General features: G+C 31.5%; 1 protein-coding gene across 1 annotated transcript; it reads right to left on the bottom strand.

The window, feature by feature from the left end:
* On the bottom strand, positions 1-20,376 carry LOC134688311 (actin-related protein 6-like). The gene is made up of 12 exons (XM_063548891.1): positions 20,106-20,376; positions 16,571-16,688; positions 15,923-15,991; positions 15,163-15,286; positions 14,514-14,652; positions 13,681-13,737; positions 12,398-12,496; positions 8,752-8,872; positions 4,335-4,458; positions 1,797-1,872; positions 1,230-1,292; positions 1-206 (listed from the first exon to the last, which is right to left on the bottom strand). The coding sequence occupies exons 1-12, from the start codon at positions 20,186-20,188 to the stop codon at positions 77-79; spliced, it is 1,203 nt and encodes a 400-aa protein (XP_063404961.1). The 5' UTR covers positions 20,189-20,376; the 3' UTR covers positions 1-76.
* Positions 20,377-22,507: the final 2,131 nt, after the last annotated feature.

Raw genomic sequence — 22,507 nt, 5'->3', positions numbered from 1 at the left:
TGTTGTCATGCTATAACAGGCTTCGTAAGATATATTGTACAAAAATCTTGTTCCGGATTATGGGAGTTTTTATCTTTCATACATCAAACTTCTCAAAACAAATGTTATGTCCATTCTCTTCGTATTCCTCCCTGGTGACTGACATTTTTTTAATCTGTGGATCTTTGGCCAACAAGGTTCCTCCTTCCCATGCATATGTACTAGGACTAAGAAAGAGAATTGATAAAAATCTTTGAGAAACAATCATCATAGCTTCTTTAAGTGTTTACTTTATTAATTAACCATAACTTGAATAGTTGTACTTTTCTTGGTGAACATTTCTGTGTCATTTAGTATCTAGTGGAGAGTTGTCTCATTGGCATTCATACTACATCTTCTTATATCTATATAAGTTTTAGTACTATGTACTTTGTACTGGTAGGATTTCAAATACATTTTATTTTTCTGGTGTAATAATACTGATATTGTGATGCAATAAAAAAGACTGTCAAACATCTGACATCTAACTACAAGTCTAGAAGGAAAATTCCACAACCACAAATGACAGTAAATGATGTAAATTTGAGAATTATATACATTATCTGAAAATTATTCAGAGTAATATATTCTATTGTTGTTAATTGTGAAAATGTACAGTGTTTGACAATGCTTTCAGTCTTAATTTAATATTGTTTTCTAAGGGGCGTTTCATAATAACTTCTCTGAGGAGCATTTATAGGATTGTTTCTGCTGAAACATTTTTTAAGTGCTGCTTGACAATCATTCTAGTCTAAATTTAACTTTTTTTTGTATAACCATTTTTCTTGGGGGTTGTTTCATAACATCTTTGCCTGTAGCTTTTAAAACAAGAATTTGTCCATAGTCACGGATGCCCCACTCACACTATTATTTTCAGTGGACTGTGGAACTTGGGTCAACACTCTGATGTGGCATTAAAATTATAGAGATCATATCACAGGGAACATGTGTACTAAGTTTCAAGTTGATTGAACTTCAACCTCATCAAAAACTACCTTGACCAAAAAGTTTACCCTGAAGTGGGACAGATGGACTAAAAAACAAACAGACCAGAGAACATAATGCCCATAAATGGGGTATAATAATAAAGGGGCATAAAAATGATGTCTGTTCATTTTTAGGATTACATAGTTTATTTTAAGTTGAGAGTAATTTACAGGGTATTGTCTCATTCATTATATGCATACATCCTTTGTCCATCTAGTACTTACTTTTCAGGTTTTTTCATACAAAGGTCATACTCATCAGGGGTCATACTTCTGGTTTCCCTCTCCCTAAAATAAATCAAATCATTATAAAGACAAAAACTTAGGTGACTTCACTAGCAATATTCTTACCAGTAAATACTTCTGTAAATTTAGAAATTATTGTATGCATTAATTATTTAGATTTATGAACAAATGAACAAAAATGCAATTCTATTTTTGGAATTCAAGAAAAATTCACATACATGTATATCTATATTTAGGCTATCAAAATATGAGTTCTTATTATTGTGATACTCACCTTGTCACATTACAAAAACTTCACAACAATTTTGATTTGACAGTAGCTCTGTAAATACCTAAGGGGTGTTCCAAAAAATACTATATTTCTGTTGGTGGTGGGGGTTAATGAAGAGTGTCGTCCCTTGAGAGGGAATATCGTTTTTTTCTGTTATCTACACACATTATATTCTCTGTGTATACTCTATCCCTTGTGTACACTCATCTGTATTTACACATGAAGTCCTACTCAATTATTATGGGTTTTTTTTAACTACTCCATTATAAACTTACATTCTACTGTAAAAGCCTGGCATCTTACAGTTACCTCCTGTCAGTATTACATTATTGTACATATGAGGCTGCATTTCTGTATTAAAGCAAAAAAATATATATAAATATTATGAATTAGACAAAATGTTTACTTCAGAGACACAGATCAACAAGACATCTCTAGGTCACTGTTTACCTCTATCTAACCTCACAAACATAATCTGATGAATATTCATAATACAATGATAATAGACTTGTTCAATTCTGGAAATTATTTATTTTCACTGATCTTTGAGAAATTTCTTGTTAAATTCTGATACTCCATAATAGGTCGAACTTACAGAAAAGGAAAAAAAACATCTTATTTTTGTATGCTTTTGGTTTTATTTTATTTTTTTGTTGTTCAAATATATACATATATCAAATAAATTATTTAATTTGTATGACAAGAAGAGAAAACAAACTAGAGGCTCTAAAGAGCCTGTGTCGCTCACCTTGGTCTATGTGAATATTAAACAAAGGACGCAGATGGATTCATGACAAAATTGTGTTTTGGTGATGGTGATGTGTTTGAACATCTTAATTTACTGAACATTCTTGCTGCTTACAATTAATATCTCTATCTATAATTAACTTGGCCCAGTAGTTTCAGAGGAAAAGATTTTTGTAAAAGATTACTAAGATTTACGGAAAAATGGTTAAAAAATGACTATAAAGGGCAATAACTCCTAAGGGGGTCAACTGATAATTTCTGTCATGTTGACTTATTTGTTAATCTTACTTTGCTGAACATTTATTGTTTTTTACAGTTTATCTTTATCTATAAATACTCTAGATAATAACCCAAAAGAGCAAAATTTCCTCAAAATTACCAATTCAGGGGCAGCAACCCAACAACAGGTTGACCGATTCATCTGAAAATTTCAGGGCAGGTAGATTTTGAGCTGATAAACAATTTCACTTCCGTCAGATTTGCTTTAAATGCTTTGGTTTTTGAGTTATAAGCCAAAAACTGAATTTTACCCCTATGTTCTATTTTTAGCCGTGGCGGCCATCTTGTTTAGTTGACCGGGTCACGCCACACATTTTTTAAACTTGATACCCAAATGATGATTGTGGCCAAGTTTGGTTTAATTTAACCATGTAGTTTCAGAGGAGAAGATTTTTGTACAAGATTACTAAGATTTACGAAAAATTGTTAAAAATTGACCATAAAGGGCAATAACTCCTAAAGGGGTCAACTGACCATTTCAGTCATGCTGACTTATTTGTTAATCTTACTTTGCTGAACATTATTGCTGTTTACAGTTTATCTCTATCTATAATAATATTCAAGATAATAACCAAAAACAGCAAAATTTCCTTAAAATTATCAATTCAGGGGCAGCAACCCAACAACAGATTGTCTGATTCATCTGAAAATTTCAGGGCTGATAGATCTCGACCTGATAATCAAATTTACCATGTCAGATTTGCTCTAAATGCTTTGCTTTTTGAGTTATAAGCCAAAAACTGCATTTTACCCCTATGTTCTATTTTTAGCCGTGGTGGCCATCTTGGTTGGTTGGCGGGGTCACGCCACATATTTTCTAAACTAGATATCCCAATGATGATTATGGCCAAGTCTGGTTAAATTTGGCCCAGTTGTTTCAGGGGAGAAGATTTTTGTAAAAGATTACTCAGATTTACGAAAAATGGTTAAAAATTGACTATAAAGGGCAATAACTCCTTAGGGGGTCAATTGACCATTTTGGTAAGGTTGACTTATTTGTAGATCTCACTTTGCTGAACATTATTGCTGTTTACAGTTTATCTCTATCTATAATAGTATTCAAGATAATAACCAAAAACAGCAAAATTTCCTTAAAATTATCAATTCAGGGGCAGCAACCCAACAAGGGATTGTCCGATTCATCTGAAAATTTCAGGGCAGATAGATCTTGACCTGATTAACAATACTACCCAATTTCAGATTTGCTCTAAATGCTTTGGTTTGTGAGTTATAAGCTAAAAACTGCATTTTACCCCTATGTTCTATTTTAAGCCATGGCGGCCATCTTGGTTGGTTGACGGGGTCACGCCACACATTTTTTAAACTAGATACCCCAATAATGATTGTGGCCAAGTTTGGTTAAATTTGGCCCAGTAGTTTTAGAGGAGAAGATTTTTGTAAAAGTTAACGACAACAGACGACGACGACGCCGGACGCAAGACGCAAAGTGATGGGAAAAGCTCACTTGGCCCTTCGGGCCAGGTGAGCTGATAAAACGTTGACAAAGAAATATGTCTCTCCTGTCAGCAGAAAATTCATAAAAGGCAATTTGATGATCAGAAACATTGCTGGACCATGACATACAGGGAGGCATGTCAAAATAATTGTCAAGCTGTGTAGAGATGTAATGTTAGTAATGCAGATTATAGTCCTATCAAATTAACTTAAGCAAGAAACTTAAAGGCATACAACTGATATGTACTGAGTAATGCAACTTTATAGAAATAATCATTGATTTATCATGTGTAGTTTCTATCAAACTGATTAAAGCAGAAAACATAACTGACCTTCAGGTAGAGACTGAATTGTATGGACCACAGCTTCAGCCACGCCCATTTCATGGATACCAACATCTGAGGGGTGAAATAAGAGTTCTGGTATGGTGAATCTTTCATTATTCATTCTTATAATCTAAAAAAAATAAAGAATAATATGAAAGTGATGGAGAGAAAGAGTTCTACTAAATTTCATGAAATCCTGATTTGTACTTCCTGGGGGAAATGCAACAATATGTGTTAGGATTGACAAACAGATGAATGGACAGAGGTAAACTAGTTTGTCTCTTGTCTTTACAGGAGGAGAATATTGAGAAGGTTATGCATGTGTCTCCTAATCCTCCAAATAGCACTAGGCAATATAATTGATACAAGTTTTAATATAAGTGGGCAAAGTTTTCATATGACAACTTTCAAAATCTCTTCTCTCAAAAAAAGGAAGTTAAAACTTATTTTTTTGGTTACAGCAGCAATTTTTGAATATATGCTGCCAAACCTCAGCATACTTAAAACTAAATTCACTGATATTAAATTGAGAATGGAAATGGGGAATGTGTCAAAGAGACAACAACCCGACCAAATAAAAAAACAACAGCAGAAGGTCACCAACAGGTCTTCAATGTAGCGAGAAATTCCCGCACCCGCAGGCGTCCTTCAGCTGGCCCCTTAACAAATATATACTAGTTCAGTGATAATGAACGCCATACTAATTTCCAAATTGTACACAAGAAACTAAAATTAAAATAATACAAGACTAACAAAGGCCAGAGGCTCCTGACTTGGGACAGGTGCAAAAATGCGGCAGGGTTAAACTTGTTTGTGCGATCTCAACCCTCCCCCTATACCTCTAACCAATGTAGAAAAATAAACGCATAACAATACGCACATTAAAATTCAGTTCAAGAGAAGTCCGAGTCTGATGTCAGAAGATGTAACCAAAGAAAATAAACAAAATGACAATAATACATAAATAACAACAGACTACTAGCAGGTAACTGACATGCCAGCTCCAGACTTCAATTAAACTGACTGAAAGATTATGATTTCATCATATGAACATCAGGCACAATCCTTCCCGTTAGGGGTTTAGTATCATACCATCATAACATATATGAGAAGAACATAACCCGTGTCATGCCAACAACTGTTTTTAGAATAAATGTCTTTAGTTCCGATGCAAAGACCTTATCAGTGACTCAATATTAACGCCAAAATATGCAATCTTTAATGACTTGACAACAGTATCGTAATCAGTCTATTTAAAGGTTTTGTAAGTTTCTGAGGTGAATACTGACACCTTTGTGCTTTATAAAGAATATTTCCATAAAAAATTGGATGTGAAATACCTGAACATATAAAAAGTCTGCATGTTGAGCTATATTTACGAATGATGTCTTTATACCGATGATAAAATTTAGTAAATGTTTTGACTAGTTTGTGATATCGAAAACCCTGGTGTAATAATTTTTCAGTAATACATAAATTTCTCTCGTTAAAATCTAAAACATTGTTACAAACACGAGCGAATCGTACAAGTTGAGATATATAAACACTGTAAGATGGTGACAAGGGAACGTCACCATCTTAAAACAGATAATTAACGATAGGAAATGAAAAATCATCCCTTTTATCATAAATTTTAGTATTCAGCTTTCCGTTAGTGATATAGATATCAAGATCGAGGAAAGGGCAGTGGTCATTATTAGTATTAGCTTTATTTAAAGTAAGTTCAGCAGGATAAATTTCATTAATATACATACTGAAGTCGTCATTATTGAGAGCCAAAATATCATCCAAATATCTAAAAGTATTATTAAATTTGTTCATCAGATGTTGTTTTGATGGGTCTTTGCTTATTTTTGTCATAAATTGTAACTCATAACAATACAAAAAGAGGTCCGCAATAAGTGGTGCACAGTTAGTCCCCATTGGAATTCCGATAATCTGACGATATACGGAATCCCCAAAGCGAACAAAACTGTTATCTAGTAAAAATTCAAGGGCATATATAGTATCAAAGCATGAACAATTAACATAGTTTTTTTGTTTATTGCTACTAAAAAATGACCTAAAAGAGTTTGAACATATATATTCACATTCTGATTTTTTGAATGCCTATTTAATTAGGTGTGAATTTTTTCTTAATGAGAATGTGAGGCAATGTGGTATACAGGGTAGAAAAATCAAAACTTTGAACAGATTCAAAATCACCAATATGAGCATGCAATTTATCAAGTACTTCCAACGAGTTCTTAACACTCCAAAAGTAATTTATTCCACTATTTTCGAAGGCCTTATTTGAACAATTTATTATAAGGTTTTTAATACACCTATCCACTCTACTGTCAATCATCAGTTAATTGACCAATCACATGTGGTCAATTTACCACATGTGTAAACATTTGATAGCAGCACGTGTAGTCGGACATAACCTCGGTCAAGCTTTCTTATCTGAACAGTTAATTTGATAGAATTTTTTTGAAATTTTCGCAATTAAATCATTAATAATATTGTTTTAGAGAAGTAAATAATGTAGGAGAGTAGAGGAAGGTCAAGTTGTCAATTTCCAACAAAATAAAAGGTTATTTCAATAAATGAAACTAATTAATAAATCAATTAAAAGGGAATAGGATGACAGTGCTTATTGATTTTAAAATATTGTTTACATGCTAAAAGTTTTTTTTTTTTAAATGATGAAAAATGTATATTTTGAAACGCAAGATTTTTTATTACAAATTAAATTAACATTCAAATTGATATTTTTTTCATTCATTTAAGACTTTATTATACTATAAAACATCCAAGTTAGAATGTATTCTTTCTTGAAATTTCATTATATTTATCATAATGTAAAGATTCAGCAATTAAAGAATTGAATATAGAAATGAAAGTATTTATGTTTGTAATGTACTGTCATTCTTAGAATTTTGTTAAAAGGTAGGGGAAACTTGAATAATTATAATAAAAAGACATATTTGAATAGATGCTTCATAAGTAAAATAAAGTGTAATTTTGATACGACTTGGTCTTCGGTAGGAATATTTACTGATTAGACAGGATTATTATTATATATTTTATAAAAAGAAAAAAAAAGTAGTGAGAAGTTTTGGATATTTTTTATTTTCTTAATTTGAAATTAAAAAGGTACAATGTGCAATATTTTATATCTTAAAAGGATAAGAGTCTATATGAATTTAAAGCCAAGACGAACTTCAATGACCAAATATACATGTAAGCAAAAAATAAATTAATTTTCTTTTGTTCTTTATTTTTTACTCAGTGATAGGAATTTTAAATATCAGTATAAGTTATCTATGGACATAAAAAATAAAATTGGCTAAATATTATTCAATAAACAATTATTAGGTACTGGAATAATGATGCTTGTTTTACAAGTTGACCCACTGCTGTATTTGTCTACATAGTAAACACACTTACCAACATTCATTAGCCATGCTTAATTAATCTTGTAATTTATCATTATAATTTATCTTATCAATCATATCATATTCTATATAGTGTTATAAAAACTACATTTTTTGTGAATGAAAGTAATCTAGTACAGCTTCAAATTTCAATATTCTATTAGTTTCTTTTAATTTAGTTTAAATGGTCAGAATTTCATAAATCTATCTCTCAACGTTTGAGGAGTAACTATTGTATCACATTTTAACACAAAAAACATATATATATTGCTCTTCTTTATATTTTTTATAACATTTTCTTTACTTTGTTATTATCCAATGTTCATAATAACCGCCATTTTGTTGATTAGCTTGACCTAAGATGCTGGGTTGCCATGTGTTGCTAAGGTGGGCGGGCTTATCAGTAGATAGTGGAAAGGTGTATTGTACCAAGTGTGCTGGTAAGAAGAATAGACAATTTAGTAGTTGAACAATGGCTTGAAGACGAAATAAATCTATATTTGTAAGGGGTTTTGTGTAGCTTCGGAAGCCAATACATAGCTGGGACTTTCATTGTATTTGGCTCTGCTTGTAAAGCGGTTGCTAAAAGTTTATGTTTGTTACAGATTTCGTTTTCTGAAAATGGAGTCAGTTGGAATGTTGGTGAATTGGTGATTTCCTTTTTCAGAACCTCAATGTAAAATTTACGTCAAACAATAATAATATTATTAGCAGCTTTATCAGCCGGGACAAAAACAAATTCCTTGGCTAGTTCTTTTAGTTTATTTTTGATACGAGAAATAGGTTCATTGTGGTTATTGTTAATAGTAAAATGTTCTTTAAAATGTTGAATACGTATATCAACTATCTTCATTACTGAATTAAAAAAAGAGTCCAAAGATTTTTTATCAGCTTTTTCCCGTTTCCTGATAGTGTATGTCATTGTAATAAGATTTTGATTTCTCTTTGGTTGTGTTTTTAATATATCTGTGCTTGCTTAATTTAACAGAATTAAGCATATTAACCTGTTCTCCATCTTTAGCTCTGCCAGTTGTCTCTTCTAAAGGTTTGACATAACCTCTCTTTATATGTGTATAGTCTGGTAAAACATAGTCTCTGGCTATTGTATTCTCTTTTCCTTTCTTCCTATTAAAATGAAATAGTCAGATTTTTAACATTATAGTCTTGAAAATAAGATTTAATTTAAAGAAAGTTTTAACAAATAAGCATTTTAGTTTGAGAAAGAGGTGTTATGGTAGGAAAAAAAGAAAGCATTCTTTCATGGATTCCTAAAATTAAATCCTCAATTCCACAGACCTGATAGGTGTAAGTCTGAAATTCCCACAAAAAACACTGACATCCAGAAAACAATTTGTTGTCCATCTATAGAGAATTGTATCACCCTGTATAACCCCGATACAGATGAAACCGGACGTTGACGCGTTCGAGTCGAGCACACCTTATAGCACTGAGTTCAGACAGTAAGGAATTCATACTTTTAAAGACAATCCAATATCTATTCTTCGTATATTTTGCGCCAATATATTCTTTGCCATAATACTCATGAGTTACTAAAAGATTTTTCAAAAATGTGACATTTTTTTATACAAACATCAAAAAACGCACGACGATATCAATGATAAAACGTGCTTGGTATTTTTAAACATTCAAAACTTAATGTTTCTCGTATCTCATAGTTTTTAAAACATACATTTTTGAAAACTTCATAGTATAAATTAACAAACTTATAAAGATCGTTTGTTTATGTTGTATCTAGAAACAAAAAAATACACGTTTTAAAATGTCTCTATTTTCATGTTGTGTACGCTTCGTTGTCATTACACCTTTTTATACTGTACGCTTCATTGACAAAATATTGCGTTTGTCAATGAATTTTGCATGTATTAGATTATGCTTTAATATGATTATAACCAATATGCATGTTTGAAAATAATAATTTACCACCATAATATGCAGACAGCAACCCATAATGTCAGTTGTATTGTCGAAAAACACTTGGAGGAAAATATTACATTTAAAAAAATCCTCACGTATACAAAAGTGTGAATTGGTAGGAAAATACTAGTACAATAACTCAACAGATGCAACTATGACAAAGCATACAGATACACACGTCCGATTTCTAATTTCATAGCATATTTGAAAGTGTTTACCATACAACAGTCAATGTACGGTTAGGTGGTGGGTTGGGTGCCCGCTAACATGTTTAATCCCGCAATATTCTGTATATGCCTGTCCAAAGCCAGGAGCCTGTAATTCAGTGGTTGTGTATATTTTTTTGTTCACACTTTTGTGCTAAAATTGAGCTGTTAGTTTTCTCGTATGCACTGACTACATTTGTTATTTCAGTGTGCTTAATAGCGGTGTGGGCTTTGTTCATTGTTAAAGGCCGTACGGTGACCTATAGTTGTTCATTTTTGTTTCGTTTGGTCTCTTGCTAAGAGCTGTTTCAATACCGCATCTTCTATTTGATATATAAAGCAATCAAAAATAATCAATGGATTATTGGTTAAGCCTTTTGGCCTGAATCTCAGAGGCGGGTCCAAGGGGGTCATAGATTACCATAGAGTTACATTAAGGCTCAAGCATAGGTGTATGCAAGGAACATGTAACTGATAGCCATCAATAGTAATACAGTTACTTTAATGTGAAGATATAAAGATGAAGAGACAACACTCAATATTTTTTGCTTTTTTTTTAAGGTATATATATATAAAGATTATGCTTAAATTCCTCGGAACATTACAGTCTTTCTACTGTGGTGCAAAAAATCTAAATGATTGGTCAGGTCTGGTTATTATAAACACCTTTAAAGTCTATACTCACCCATATGCATTTCATTCAAATTTTGATTTATTTCACAGAAGACCACAGGGACCATATTTATATTCCACAGTTACCCTTGGCGTCATTGGTAAATTATGGGTTAGCAAAGCATCAATCACTCCTTTGTTGATATTTTATGTACATGTATATGGTTTTTGTGCCTTGTACCGACATTTTGAGTTTAGCCAATTGCAACTGAACTTTTTTATCATGTTGTGCTGTTACGACAGTGTTCTAGGTTCAGGAGAGGGTTTGGGGCTCACATGTTTAAACCTGCCGCACTTTGTTTTGTCGGTCCAACGCCAGAATCCTGTAGTACATTAGTTATATAGATCTGTCATTTTTTTTTTCTTTACATAATTCATAAGTTATAAATTATTAACCGTTAGTTTTATCGTTTTTTTCATATTTATTTTTCATATCGGGGCCTTTTTTAGGCGACTGTATGGTATAGGTTTTCCTCATTGTTAAATGTTGTACATTGGACTATAATAGTTTATACGCCAACTTCATTTAAACTTTGATGGACAGTTGTCTCACTGGCCATCACACTACATCTACAAAGCTCCACATGTAAAAAAAAAAGTAATAAAAAAATTAAAGCAGTTGAAATGCCATCTATGGCATTCGGCAAATTAAGTTCAACGAGCTCCTTCATGTATGTCTGCTTTCGTCTAGGCGAATTTGGACCAACATCGGCATTTGGAAGAGCCTCAAATTGTGAAGAGGAAGTCATTAAAGTTTAAATGACTGTACTATATATACTTTTTGAAACTTTCTTTCCTCTGTAATATATTTATTAACTGTTTATTTCATCTGGAAAAACATTGAAAGTCTCAATTTTCAATAGAAACATTCCAAGCAGATGTACGCGGGTTACATATTTCAATTTTGGGTTTGTATGACAGATATTTCAAGTTCAACTACTTTGACTAAGTTAACAGATAAACATTGAAAATAAATTACAGAAAAAGGGTCGCCGACACCATCTCGAAAACCTTGACAAGAAAGTGTGTGTCATGATTTTTGTCAACGAACTGTACAGTGATTATTTCAAAACGCACAACGAACGCGACACATTTGGTGGAACGAACAATACAGTCAGAGAAAATTTATTTTGTATGATATTGCGTTTATTCTAAGTTCTAGGGCACATTTGAAGGCACGTAGTAATTCAATGTATAGTTATTTAGTATTGCTTAAGGTATTAATACTGAAAGGTGTATGCACGAAAAGATATTCAGCATTGTTTACATCGTAAACCGTATGAAATTGCACCATGTCTGTGCGTTTTGCATCTAGCAGTTTAATCAAACGTTTTATACAATATCTAAAACTTACAACAACTGTATAATTGAATAAAGATACTAACATGCTCATTGACATATTTATATATACTCAAATAAGTTCTAGAGAGGCATTCAAAGTTATTGTCATCCCAAATGTTGTCCTGATTATCGCTTCGAACGCGTCAACGTCCGGATTCATTTGTATCGGGGTTATACAGGGTGTGTATGAAAATATAACACATGAACTATATCGTCCTTTGGCCCGAAAAAAGAAAATACTTTAAAGTAGCGTCTTTTTTAAATTTGGATAAAATAGTGAATTCAGGAATCACCATGACCTATTGTTATGAACTTTAATAGTGCAGGGATACAGGTGAACCCCTCTTTCTGGTAAATGACCTTATAAAGGCATGCTACTTGATGAACTCTTTCAGTAAAGGAAAAAACTTTAAAGTGGTCTATTGGGTGATAACTTTTCATAAATGATCACATATTCTACTTTAACACATGAAGCATGTTATGCTATGTATAATACCTTCCAATCTCCATATCTTTCATGAAATCTTGAGAAACATAACAGACATCTTCCTTTAACTGATTAAGAACATATGTTTCATCCATTACCATTAACTGTCTGAAATATAAGCAATACATGCTATACATTGTATATTTTATGATTTGGATTATATTTTGTTGTTGAGGAAGGTTTCTGCAGATATTTTCAGGTTTGTTCGAGACATGTTGTCAGATGGGATCCATTAGTAGTTTCATGTGGGAAACTATCAGACCAATCTATTTGATGTCTGAGGGTTTTAGCTGTTCCCATAATGGATCGGTAGTTTCTTTTTGAGATCTTTTATCATAGGATTTTCGGCTTTCCTCTACCAGGAATACAGCTTGGCATTCAGTGGTATCAGTTTGGATTCCCGTTGGTTGTCTAGGCATTTGTGTGGCATCCGGGGTGACCTTATTCTTTATTTTGTATATTATTTTTTTTTTGTATAATGCATTTTTTTATATTTTTGAGGACAAGCAAATCAGGTGAGTGGGTGTGTTCGTATACATTATTACATTGATTGTACTATGTTTTGGGGAAGGTTAACTTTCTGGTAGTAAGACCCATCACAGCCAGGCTGGGGAACTGGATAGACAAATGCTCACATTAAATCTGTACCGATACAGTGTGTTAAATGTCTTCTTTTTTACACCATAACCCATGGTGGTGCTCCTACTAAAGGAGGGAGATACATGCACGATTAATTCATATAATTCTATTACTAGGCTAGATGCTATTTTTTTGGTTTCTTAAATATTTAGACCATTGAGATTTGCTGGCCATATAATGCATATTTAATAATGTACAGTAAAACTCCAGATGTTGAGCTTATTAAAACTCAATCATGGTGGAAAGCAAATAATATTTGAAAGCTGACAGTGACGTTTCCTTAAATATTTTACAGGAAAGCATATTCACAAATGACAAATATTTGATAAAGCTTTAAAAAAAAAAGTATATGGATAGTCTTTTCCAATATCATCCCATTGCATTAACTGATGGTCTGTTTTGGTCTAGAGGTGATACTCAGGACTGATATCATTCTTTTTTTTATAGCTCAAATGTCATTAAATTTCATAATTGTCCAATAGTGGCAATACTTTCAGCTCAAAGGTTTCTTTTTTTATCTCTGAAATGTCCATTGCTGTGACCATACATTATAAGTTAATAATTGTCCTCTGGTGGCTTGTTTCACAGGTAAATTTATAAATGATATTTTTAATTGAGTTTTTGTAAAGTGTAAAGTATTAAAGTTTTATTACCTGTATGAGATCACTTCCTTCAAATGGTTGGTCATCACTTTACCACCAACATCAATCCTGAAAACAATCTAGGTATTCTCAAAAACATTGTTAATTATATGGCTTCTAGAATTAAGATCAGAAGCTCAATCAAAAACATATGGTAGTTACAATCTTTTTTTAAACAATGTATGGATAACTGGGTGGTATTTCAGATCCTTATTAAATTTGTTTGGCATTTCCATTTGTTTGAACTGCTTTTTGAATATCGAAAAACATAAGAGAGTGTTTCTACTTCTAGTGATAAAATTGATATAAAATGTGTGAAATAGATATAAAAGTGTTTAAAATGCATGTAAAAAGCATTGTAAATATTTGTTATTTCTTGAAAACCAGGATTCACCAGATTCATTTTTTCAGTAGATATCAGTAAGTCTGGAGTCTCGGGACATGTACATGTAGAGTGAAAAAATCCCCATATAGACAAAATACTTGTCTGTAAATTGATTTCATTATATCTTGTGCTGCTTTCTCATTGTTTAAACTTGGACATAATCTACTCTTTACAAAAGTGTATGACACAACAAACATTTTGTATATTCTGCCAGTTTCTTCCCTTTACAACATGTTATGATATGTGTGATTTGTTTCACCTTTTTATACATTTTGATTTTTTCTGTAACAGGATTAATCACTCAATGATGTGCCATATAATTTTTTCGCACCTTTTTGTACATTCAGCCAGTTTCTTTCCCTTCCAATAGGGTATAACCATTTTGGAAATGTGCTCAACTTTTCAAACATTTTAATAATGAATTCTGTTACAGTATGCTATTACTGTAACTTTTCCTCACCTTTTTGTACATTCTGCCAGTTTCTTGCCCTTACAATATGGTATAATATGTGTGAATGAGTATCCTGCATCTAATACTATTGAACACAATGGTGTCTGATCCTTCTCTTTACAGTGTTTGTACTGGGATAAAAATGAGGCTGGAAAATAAAAGTATCTTTTATATAAAATGCACATTTTGTAATAACCAATCAAAATCAGAACATGGAAGACCAAAATATTCCAAGTTTTATTTTGCCTTCAAATCTTCACATAGAGTGGAACGAAAATAGAAATCATAGTAAGATTTTTATGTATCAAAAGGCTCTAGAGAACTAACATACAAATACATATCAATATTTTTCAATATCCTTTATCCCGTTTAAAGCAATTGAATTAAACCTAAAATTGTGTCAAAATATGAAAAAAGAAACTGATATTCTAGGTTTACAATATTAATTAATACATTTTATCATCTTAATTACTTTTTGTGTGGGCATGACCTATGCAATTACATGCAGGTCACCTCCTGGTGCGGGAATTTCTCGCTACATTGAAGACTTGTTGGTTACCTTCGGCTGTTGTTTTTTCTACGGTCAGGTTGTTGCCTCTTTGACACATTCCCCATTTCCATTCTTAATTTTATTTATATGTTACTTATTTCTACTTACAATTGCATCTAAAGACTGAGTTAAACTGATATTCTTCAAAGAAAATTTCATCCATGGCCTCTTGAACAGAGTGGAAGTTAAAATAGGGTTCTGTTACAATTATATTACTGTCATGTAAATCTACCTGTCAATTATATTATACAAAAACACATAAAAACTCACACATAAAGAATAGATCATTATTTTAAGTAGCAAAGAGGGGCCACGGTGGCAAAGTGGTCTAAAAAGTTGAACTAGTGGCATGTGTACTTGTCTCCAATCTTAATTGATTAGGATTGTCAGTTTTCCTTATGAAAGCCGGTGTTTATCTCAGGGCAAATTATCATTCTGTCTGAGACACAGACTCATACTTAATTACAGTGAGAAGAGTAGTGGGTTTGCCAATATGACTCACTCTGTACTAGTTGGATAAGTGAACACATGCACCTTTCTTTATTCTTTAAGAGAACAAATTTATTAAAAGTAAAAATATGTACAGTATATTTACTGCAAATTATTTGAAAACTGGTTTACTTGCTGCATGGGCCAAACTAAAGAACTGACAAGAATATACCTGTTAGTCAAATGTGTTTTGTTTAAATATACTTTTTCACTTTTCAGGTCTTTTTGAAAATATTGTTTGTGCTGTATTTAGACCCTCTAACAACAAAATTTGTTTTACATGCACACGTATGAAAATTGCTGTTTTTATCCAACGCAATCATAGGTTTGAACGTAGTTTTCAATTTAGACTCGTTTATATATAATATTATATACAAACCTTTAAACCATCTTTATTAAACATGTAATCCCATATCTGTCTCTGAGTTTCCCAGTTCACTAAATAACCCTAAAATAAAACATATAAAATATAACAACTTTAATTTGCTATTCATCCTGAACAATTAGGGAAATAGTTCTCTGTTGAAAAAGAAGAATGCACACAAATGCCCCTGCTAAAGCTTCATAATATTATAAGTTACAAACAAAAGATGAATGGGTGACTCACTGCCCAAATTTGAACTCTATCTGCTAGTGTTTGGTTATCAGCATTGTGTATGAGTTTCATCAAATTCGGATGCGGGAAACTCAAGTTAGAGAGTGGAAATAAAAATTGGACATGAAAAGACAAGATAGTCAGAACAATAGACGGTAGGGAAGAGGATTGAGGGTAGCAGTAAATGTCCCCATTGCCTATGCAGATGCATAAAAACAGAACAAACATCACCTCAATTATGTATGTCTTTTTCCATGCAGATGCATAAATACAGAACAAACATCACCTCAAATATGTATATCTCTTTCCTTTTTATTCTTTTTTGTATTGCCATAACAAATTACAATATATTTGACTGTCATAATATTTCATGTATTATTTCACAGAATGAAAACAAATCATCAAACAAATATCATATATATAACATCTTACCTTTTGAAATGGCAACAAATAAAACAGCCCTGACAAATCTTTACAATCATCTATCTGATCTCCTATAAAGGTTCTTGTTCTCACACTCTTTGCCTTGGTAATACAATTTGGCATAAGTCTGAAAATAACAAGAAAATAATTCAATATTTACCATGCCTAAATCATCTACCTTCTGTAAACTCCTGACCTTAGCATAAGTATAAGTTGGTGATGTTATGCCTCCACTTTTATTTAATGTCATGAGCAGATTATTTTAAATGATTCTATCAAAATATGTAATCTCTATGTGAATAATATATGAAAACCAATCTAGAGTTATCTTTCTTTGAACAGAAAAATAAATTTCTCAGGCAATTTCAAAGATACTGCAAATATGGTTTAGAATTGATAAAAAGGAATACACATCTTTAGAACTCTGTTGGATAGTTGTCTCATCAGCAATTAAACCAGATCTCCTTATCTTTAACTGGGGTTTATTTCATGGCGACAAACATTTTTATAACATATTTAACCTAATATCACAATGCAATTTGTATCGATAAGTGACATTTTTCAGTAAGTAAGAAAATGTGGTATAATTTTCAAAAGACAATAGAGCAAGGATGTAATCAATTAAAGAATACTATTTTCTTCATAAATATTTTTTTCCCCCACAGAATCTTATGCTGCTTAGCTGTCAATTTAAAGTTCACTTGCTCCCTTGAATAAATAAAATAGCTTTTGTTCTATATTGATTTTATTCATTGGGATCATTAAATTTATCCTTTGAGAAATCTATCACTCATCTTTATGAATTTACTTGGTAAAAATTATCCTCTAAGCAAATGAACAAAATAAAATCCACTCACCACTTTGCATGTGATGTATTTATTCAGTATCAATAATATTTTTCAATCTTTTTGGATTTTAGTATTTCAAGGCAGGGATCTGTTGCAAGGTAAAGGAAATTTTGAAATTCCCAAGTATCAATATATTTGGCACCCTGTTTTTGTAACCTTTTTATCTAAGTACATTACAAAAGGTTTAATAAGTATGAGAACAAAGATTTTTTTTCTTTAGAACAACTATACCATTCCCATAATTCTGACCTTAAAATTGAACTTGTATTTAAAGTTCATTAATTTAGTATGTAACATAAAGCTATTCAACCAAGTTCCTTATTGTGATTTATGTCAAAGGTTTATACAGTTCAAACAATAGAAGAAAAAATAGGCATGCTTTAATAATTTCAATTTTCCATTTTAAAAATATCTTTGAAGAAATAAAAAAAAAAAGATTATTAATAAATGAACATTATAAAAGATTAACTTAAAAAATATTTTATTGAACTTTTTTCAATATCTTTTTTACTTTCTTTACTTATTTCATTGGTTATTTTTTTTAAATTTTAATCAATTGTGTCAATTTTAAGAAAGTTATGAAATATGTCTTTGACTCATTTGTATACCTCAGTATATATCTATGAACATAATCCTCGTATTGTACAAAACTGTACATTGACATGATTAAAACCTTTGATAATAATCTACGAGAGGATCTTTTTCCAACCTAATAAACAATGCCTACATGAGTGTACTTGGCTTAATGTTTTAAGTATTTAAATCTATTTTCATCAATCTTATATTGTGGTGGTTTGACAATGGACATTACATAACCTGATAAGCAACAAAACTTCTCTCTCCTTAGAAGTTAAATGTTTTCAATTTCAAGGCAAGTATACTTTAATTCCATACTTTTACTATGTTAATTCACACATTTATAGGAAAAATCTAAAGCATGAATAAGTGACTCTTAGAAGTTTAAGAGCCAAAATTGCTCACCTTTTAAAAATCTGATATTTTGATATTTATTAATTTTAACTTAATTTTTTTATCCATCTAACAAATTTTTTTTTTAAATATATATACATAATAATTTTCAGTAATATTACTTTTAAGTTAGTTAAAGTGAAATCATTGGTAATATTTTTCTTCATAAGTTTCACTCACAATCACATTTTTAATAATGAAAAATCTCATTCAAATTTGTATTATTCTATTAAATTTCAAGCCCCTTACCCCATATATAAACCGACTTTTACTTAGCATTCATCACACTATTTAAATATTAATGGTTTTTTTAATTGTTGCCATGGTCATGATGGTTGACATTTCTGCTCTTCAATTTTTTTCTCTTTACCACTTGAGAATTCAAGATAATATCCAAACTTTTTGAAATAATCATCATTAAAGGGCAATAACTCAAATTAAGTCAGAAGAAGAAGAAAACTTACCAGCAAGATCTTTTTTATGTAGCAGGAAAAATATACTAAGGACTTGCATCAACATAAAACAAATTTAATTTATACTTTAGAATAATAATAAGATTGATAAGACAATTTATTAATATTAAATATTTTCAAATAACAAAGAAATTAAGGTCTAAGGCCAAAAAAAAATATAGGTCTGTTTAAGGTTACATACTCTAAATAAATATGGTAGGTAGGTCAGTATTTCCATTTTATTTTAATTTTTCATTCTATTTTTTGTGTCATGATTTTGAGTCATGCGGTTTTGTCTTGTCGTGGTCCGAGTTGATCATGGGCCCAGTTTACACGTATTTTTAATGATTGGATTTTTTCCCTTTGTTATTGGTTAGAAAAAAATGGCGGCAAAGTATTTATTTCATCACACGAGTCGCGAATTTCCTTAAAACAGCTGTCATATTCACGATTGTTAACATTAGGATGTATCAGGCAATTGATTTATATTATTGGCAACACTAACTTCACTTTTGACACGAGTTCAGGATATTTTTCTCTTTACGACGGAAATAGGATGACTTAGGGTCAGCGCTTAAAAGTATGGTAGGTCAGGTAACCGTAAACAGACATATATTTTTTTTTTGGCCTAATGATCAGTCCTTATTTTTTTTACTGTAACAAGCCTACTTGGCTGTCTTGAGTTGCATCTCGTAGGGAAGGAAGTTTTAAAAATGTTTGGTGTTGCAAAATTAAGGCTAAAGCTTAAGATTGAATAGTCTAAAAAACACATAGTGTCTGAATGTATCTTCTTTATTATTAAGAAAATATGTGAAAACAGGAAATGAAGTCTAGAGGAACATGGGAAATTATAATAAATAAGAATTGCTTACATGCATAGTGTAAGTGGGATACTGGAATCTGACAAAATAATAAGGAGGATCTGGGATCAGAACCCCCCAATGAGACCCCCTTTTTGAAAGTCCCTGATTGACATTATTGTAAGAAAGGAGGAACCTATATATTTCCAGTATTAGTTCTTCTCATTAACATAAATTTGATAAATTGTTAAAATCAAGTACCAAGAAAATACTTATGATGTATTCTGTTTTAAATAATAGCAAGTTAAAACAATGTCAATCTAAATTATATTCAAACTCATACCCAGTGCTCCCCCTTTTTATAAATTTTAATATTATGAGATCTTTTACATATTCGTTCAAAATCTTGCATTTGTCTATATTGGTGAAATAGTTTCAAATAATGCGTGTTACAGGAAACTTTGTTTATAATTACCTAGGGCTTTTGTCTGTAGAATATCCAACTTTTGCTAAACCGGCGCCGTTATCCAAAACTACAGTCGCCATTTTTATAGCCATGTGCAACCTATTTTTAGCTGTTTGTTTATTGTTGTTATGTTTTTGATATGTTCAAAGTTTTAAGTCCTAGGTATCCGTTAATTTTACTCTTTTTGTTTAATTGGAAAACATGCAATTATTTGCATAATATTAAGTAGTAGGATTGACGCCTTAGAAATACAGAAAACACGTGTATTTCGTGATAGATAAATTTACTTTCACTTTCACTTTGAAGTTATAGTTGATTTCAGCATTCAATTATCGTTTTAACTTACGTGTATAATAAAAATAAATTTGATTTTATTATTGTGTCACATAATGATATAACATTATTCAATGACATAATTAGAATATACATTAAAACTTTCAATACCCATGACTGATGCACTATATTTTTCATCAAGTCATGAAGGTGTTGGATTTTTTCCGTAGTCGGGTGTCTTCTTTGACGTCCGCATTCAGATAATAATCAAAATGCCTTAAATATGGGAATAGAATAGAATAGAATATTTTTATTTACCAAATTAGGGCCCTAGGAGGGCATATGATTATCATACAGACAATATTATTATAAACAATAATATATCTGCAATAGACACACAATAAAAGATATGTAACAATTAAGTGTTAAAAAAAAAACTATATTATGTTCTCTCGTCCTGAGCACTGGACGTTAAACAACTAATAATCAAACAATTAATATATTTAACATATCAGAGAGATATACATGTATTATCGCTGTTTCTGATGTTATGTCATAAACCTGATTGATAAGTTTAATAGAATGTGTTATAGTAGACTGGTATCAGCCTAAACCAACTTCGTGTAGCGGTAAATGAATAATGAAATAGAGATAATTTTAATAACGTTAGATATGACACTTCATTTTAGCTTCCTGATATTGATTCCCATGGTATCACCTTATTCAACAGATTTTTATGGTTCTTTCTTTTGTTGCACTGTTGCACTACTGTCCCAGGTAAGGGGAGTATTGACCCTGATTCCGCTAACCGTTGCTTAACAGTGGCCGCCACATTGTGTATCAAGTGCCTGTCCCAAGTCAGGAGCCTGTAATACAGTGATTGTCGTTTGCTGCTGTGTTACATATTTGTTTTTCGTTCATTTTTGGTACATTAAGGTGGTATATATGGGAGTCTAGAATAAAAATGATAGAATTTGTTCATACTTTGCCAAAACGTAGTATCTATTGATATATGTTCAAAAATGTTATAAAAATGATAGGTCGCCGCGCGTTTTCTCAAGCTACAGGTCGTGACAAAATGGCACATTTTGTATGGTTATATACAGGAATAAAATTGAGAATGGAAATGGGGAATGTGTCAAAGAGACAACAACCCGACCAAATAAAAAAACAACAGCAGAAGGTCACCAACAGGTCTTCAATGTAGCGAGAAATTCCCGCACCCGGAGGCGTCCTTCAGCTGGCCCTTAAACAAATATATACTAGTTCAGTGATAATGAACGCCATACTAATTTCCAAATTGTACACAAGAAACTAAAATTAGAATAATACAAGACTAACAAAGGCCAGAGGCTCCTGACTTGGGACAGGCGCAAAAATGCGGCGGGGTTAAACATGTTTGTGAGATCTCAACCCTCCCCCTATACCTCTAACCAATGTAGAAAAGTAAACGCATAACAACCATTTTGTGATTAGAAACTAAACAAAATGATAGAATTGTAAAATAAATTAGGAAAAGATAGCTTTCAGAAAATGCTTTGAGAATATCAAAAGAAAAGATAGGATCACCGTACTTTTTTCTGGCTAAAATACAAAATAGGAAAATTCCATGTAGATTCCTTCAGAAAATGCACGGTTTTAGATTTACCTCCCCTTAAAATGCCAATTTGAAAACATTTAAAAACAACCAAAAATGATCTACACTTGTATAAATATTAATTTTTATAAGTAATATTCTTTTAAATTGGTTCCTTTAAATGAAAACTAACAGTAAATATTTCCATTCCTTCATCGAATTTTGCTAACTTGATTGAAAATCTAGACCTAAGATTCTCTGTTTTTACAATCAAAGATGGCGAAAGACACCCATACTACCTTCAATGGTAGATCGCTGGTTTACTCGTTTCAATTATTTTACGTTCGTCGTTTGGTGTCTTTTATACCGGTCTATATGATGCGGCATGCCCATTGTTGGTGGCTATATGGTGACATATAAATGTTAATATCTGTGTCAGTTGGTCTCTTGTGGAGAATTGTCTCAAGTTTTTGATCCAGAAATGTTCATTGAGGGGGACCAGTAACTCCAGTCATGCTTCGGTGATTCTTTCTATAACCAAACATTTTTTTTCCACAAAAAT

This window comes from Mytilus trossulus, chromosome 10, assembly GCF_036588685.1.
Source record: "Mytilus trossulus isolate FHL-02 chromosome 10, PNRI_Mtr1.1.1.hap1, whole genome shotgun sequence".
Classification (NCBI taxonomy): Eukaryota; Metazoa; Mollusca; class Bivalvia; order Mytilida; family Mytilidae; genus Mytilus; species Mytilus trossulus.
The sequence above is the reverse complement of the archived record's forward strand: the minus strand, read 5'-3'. Positions and strand labels throughout refer to the sequence as shown.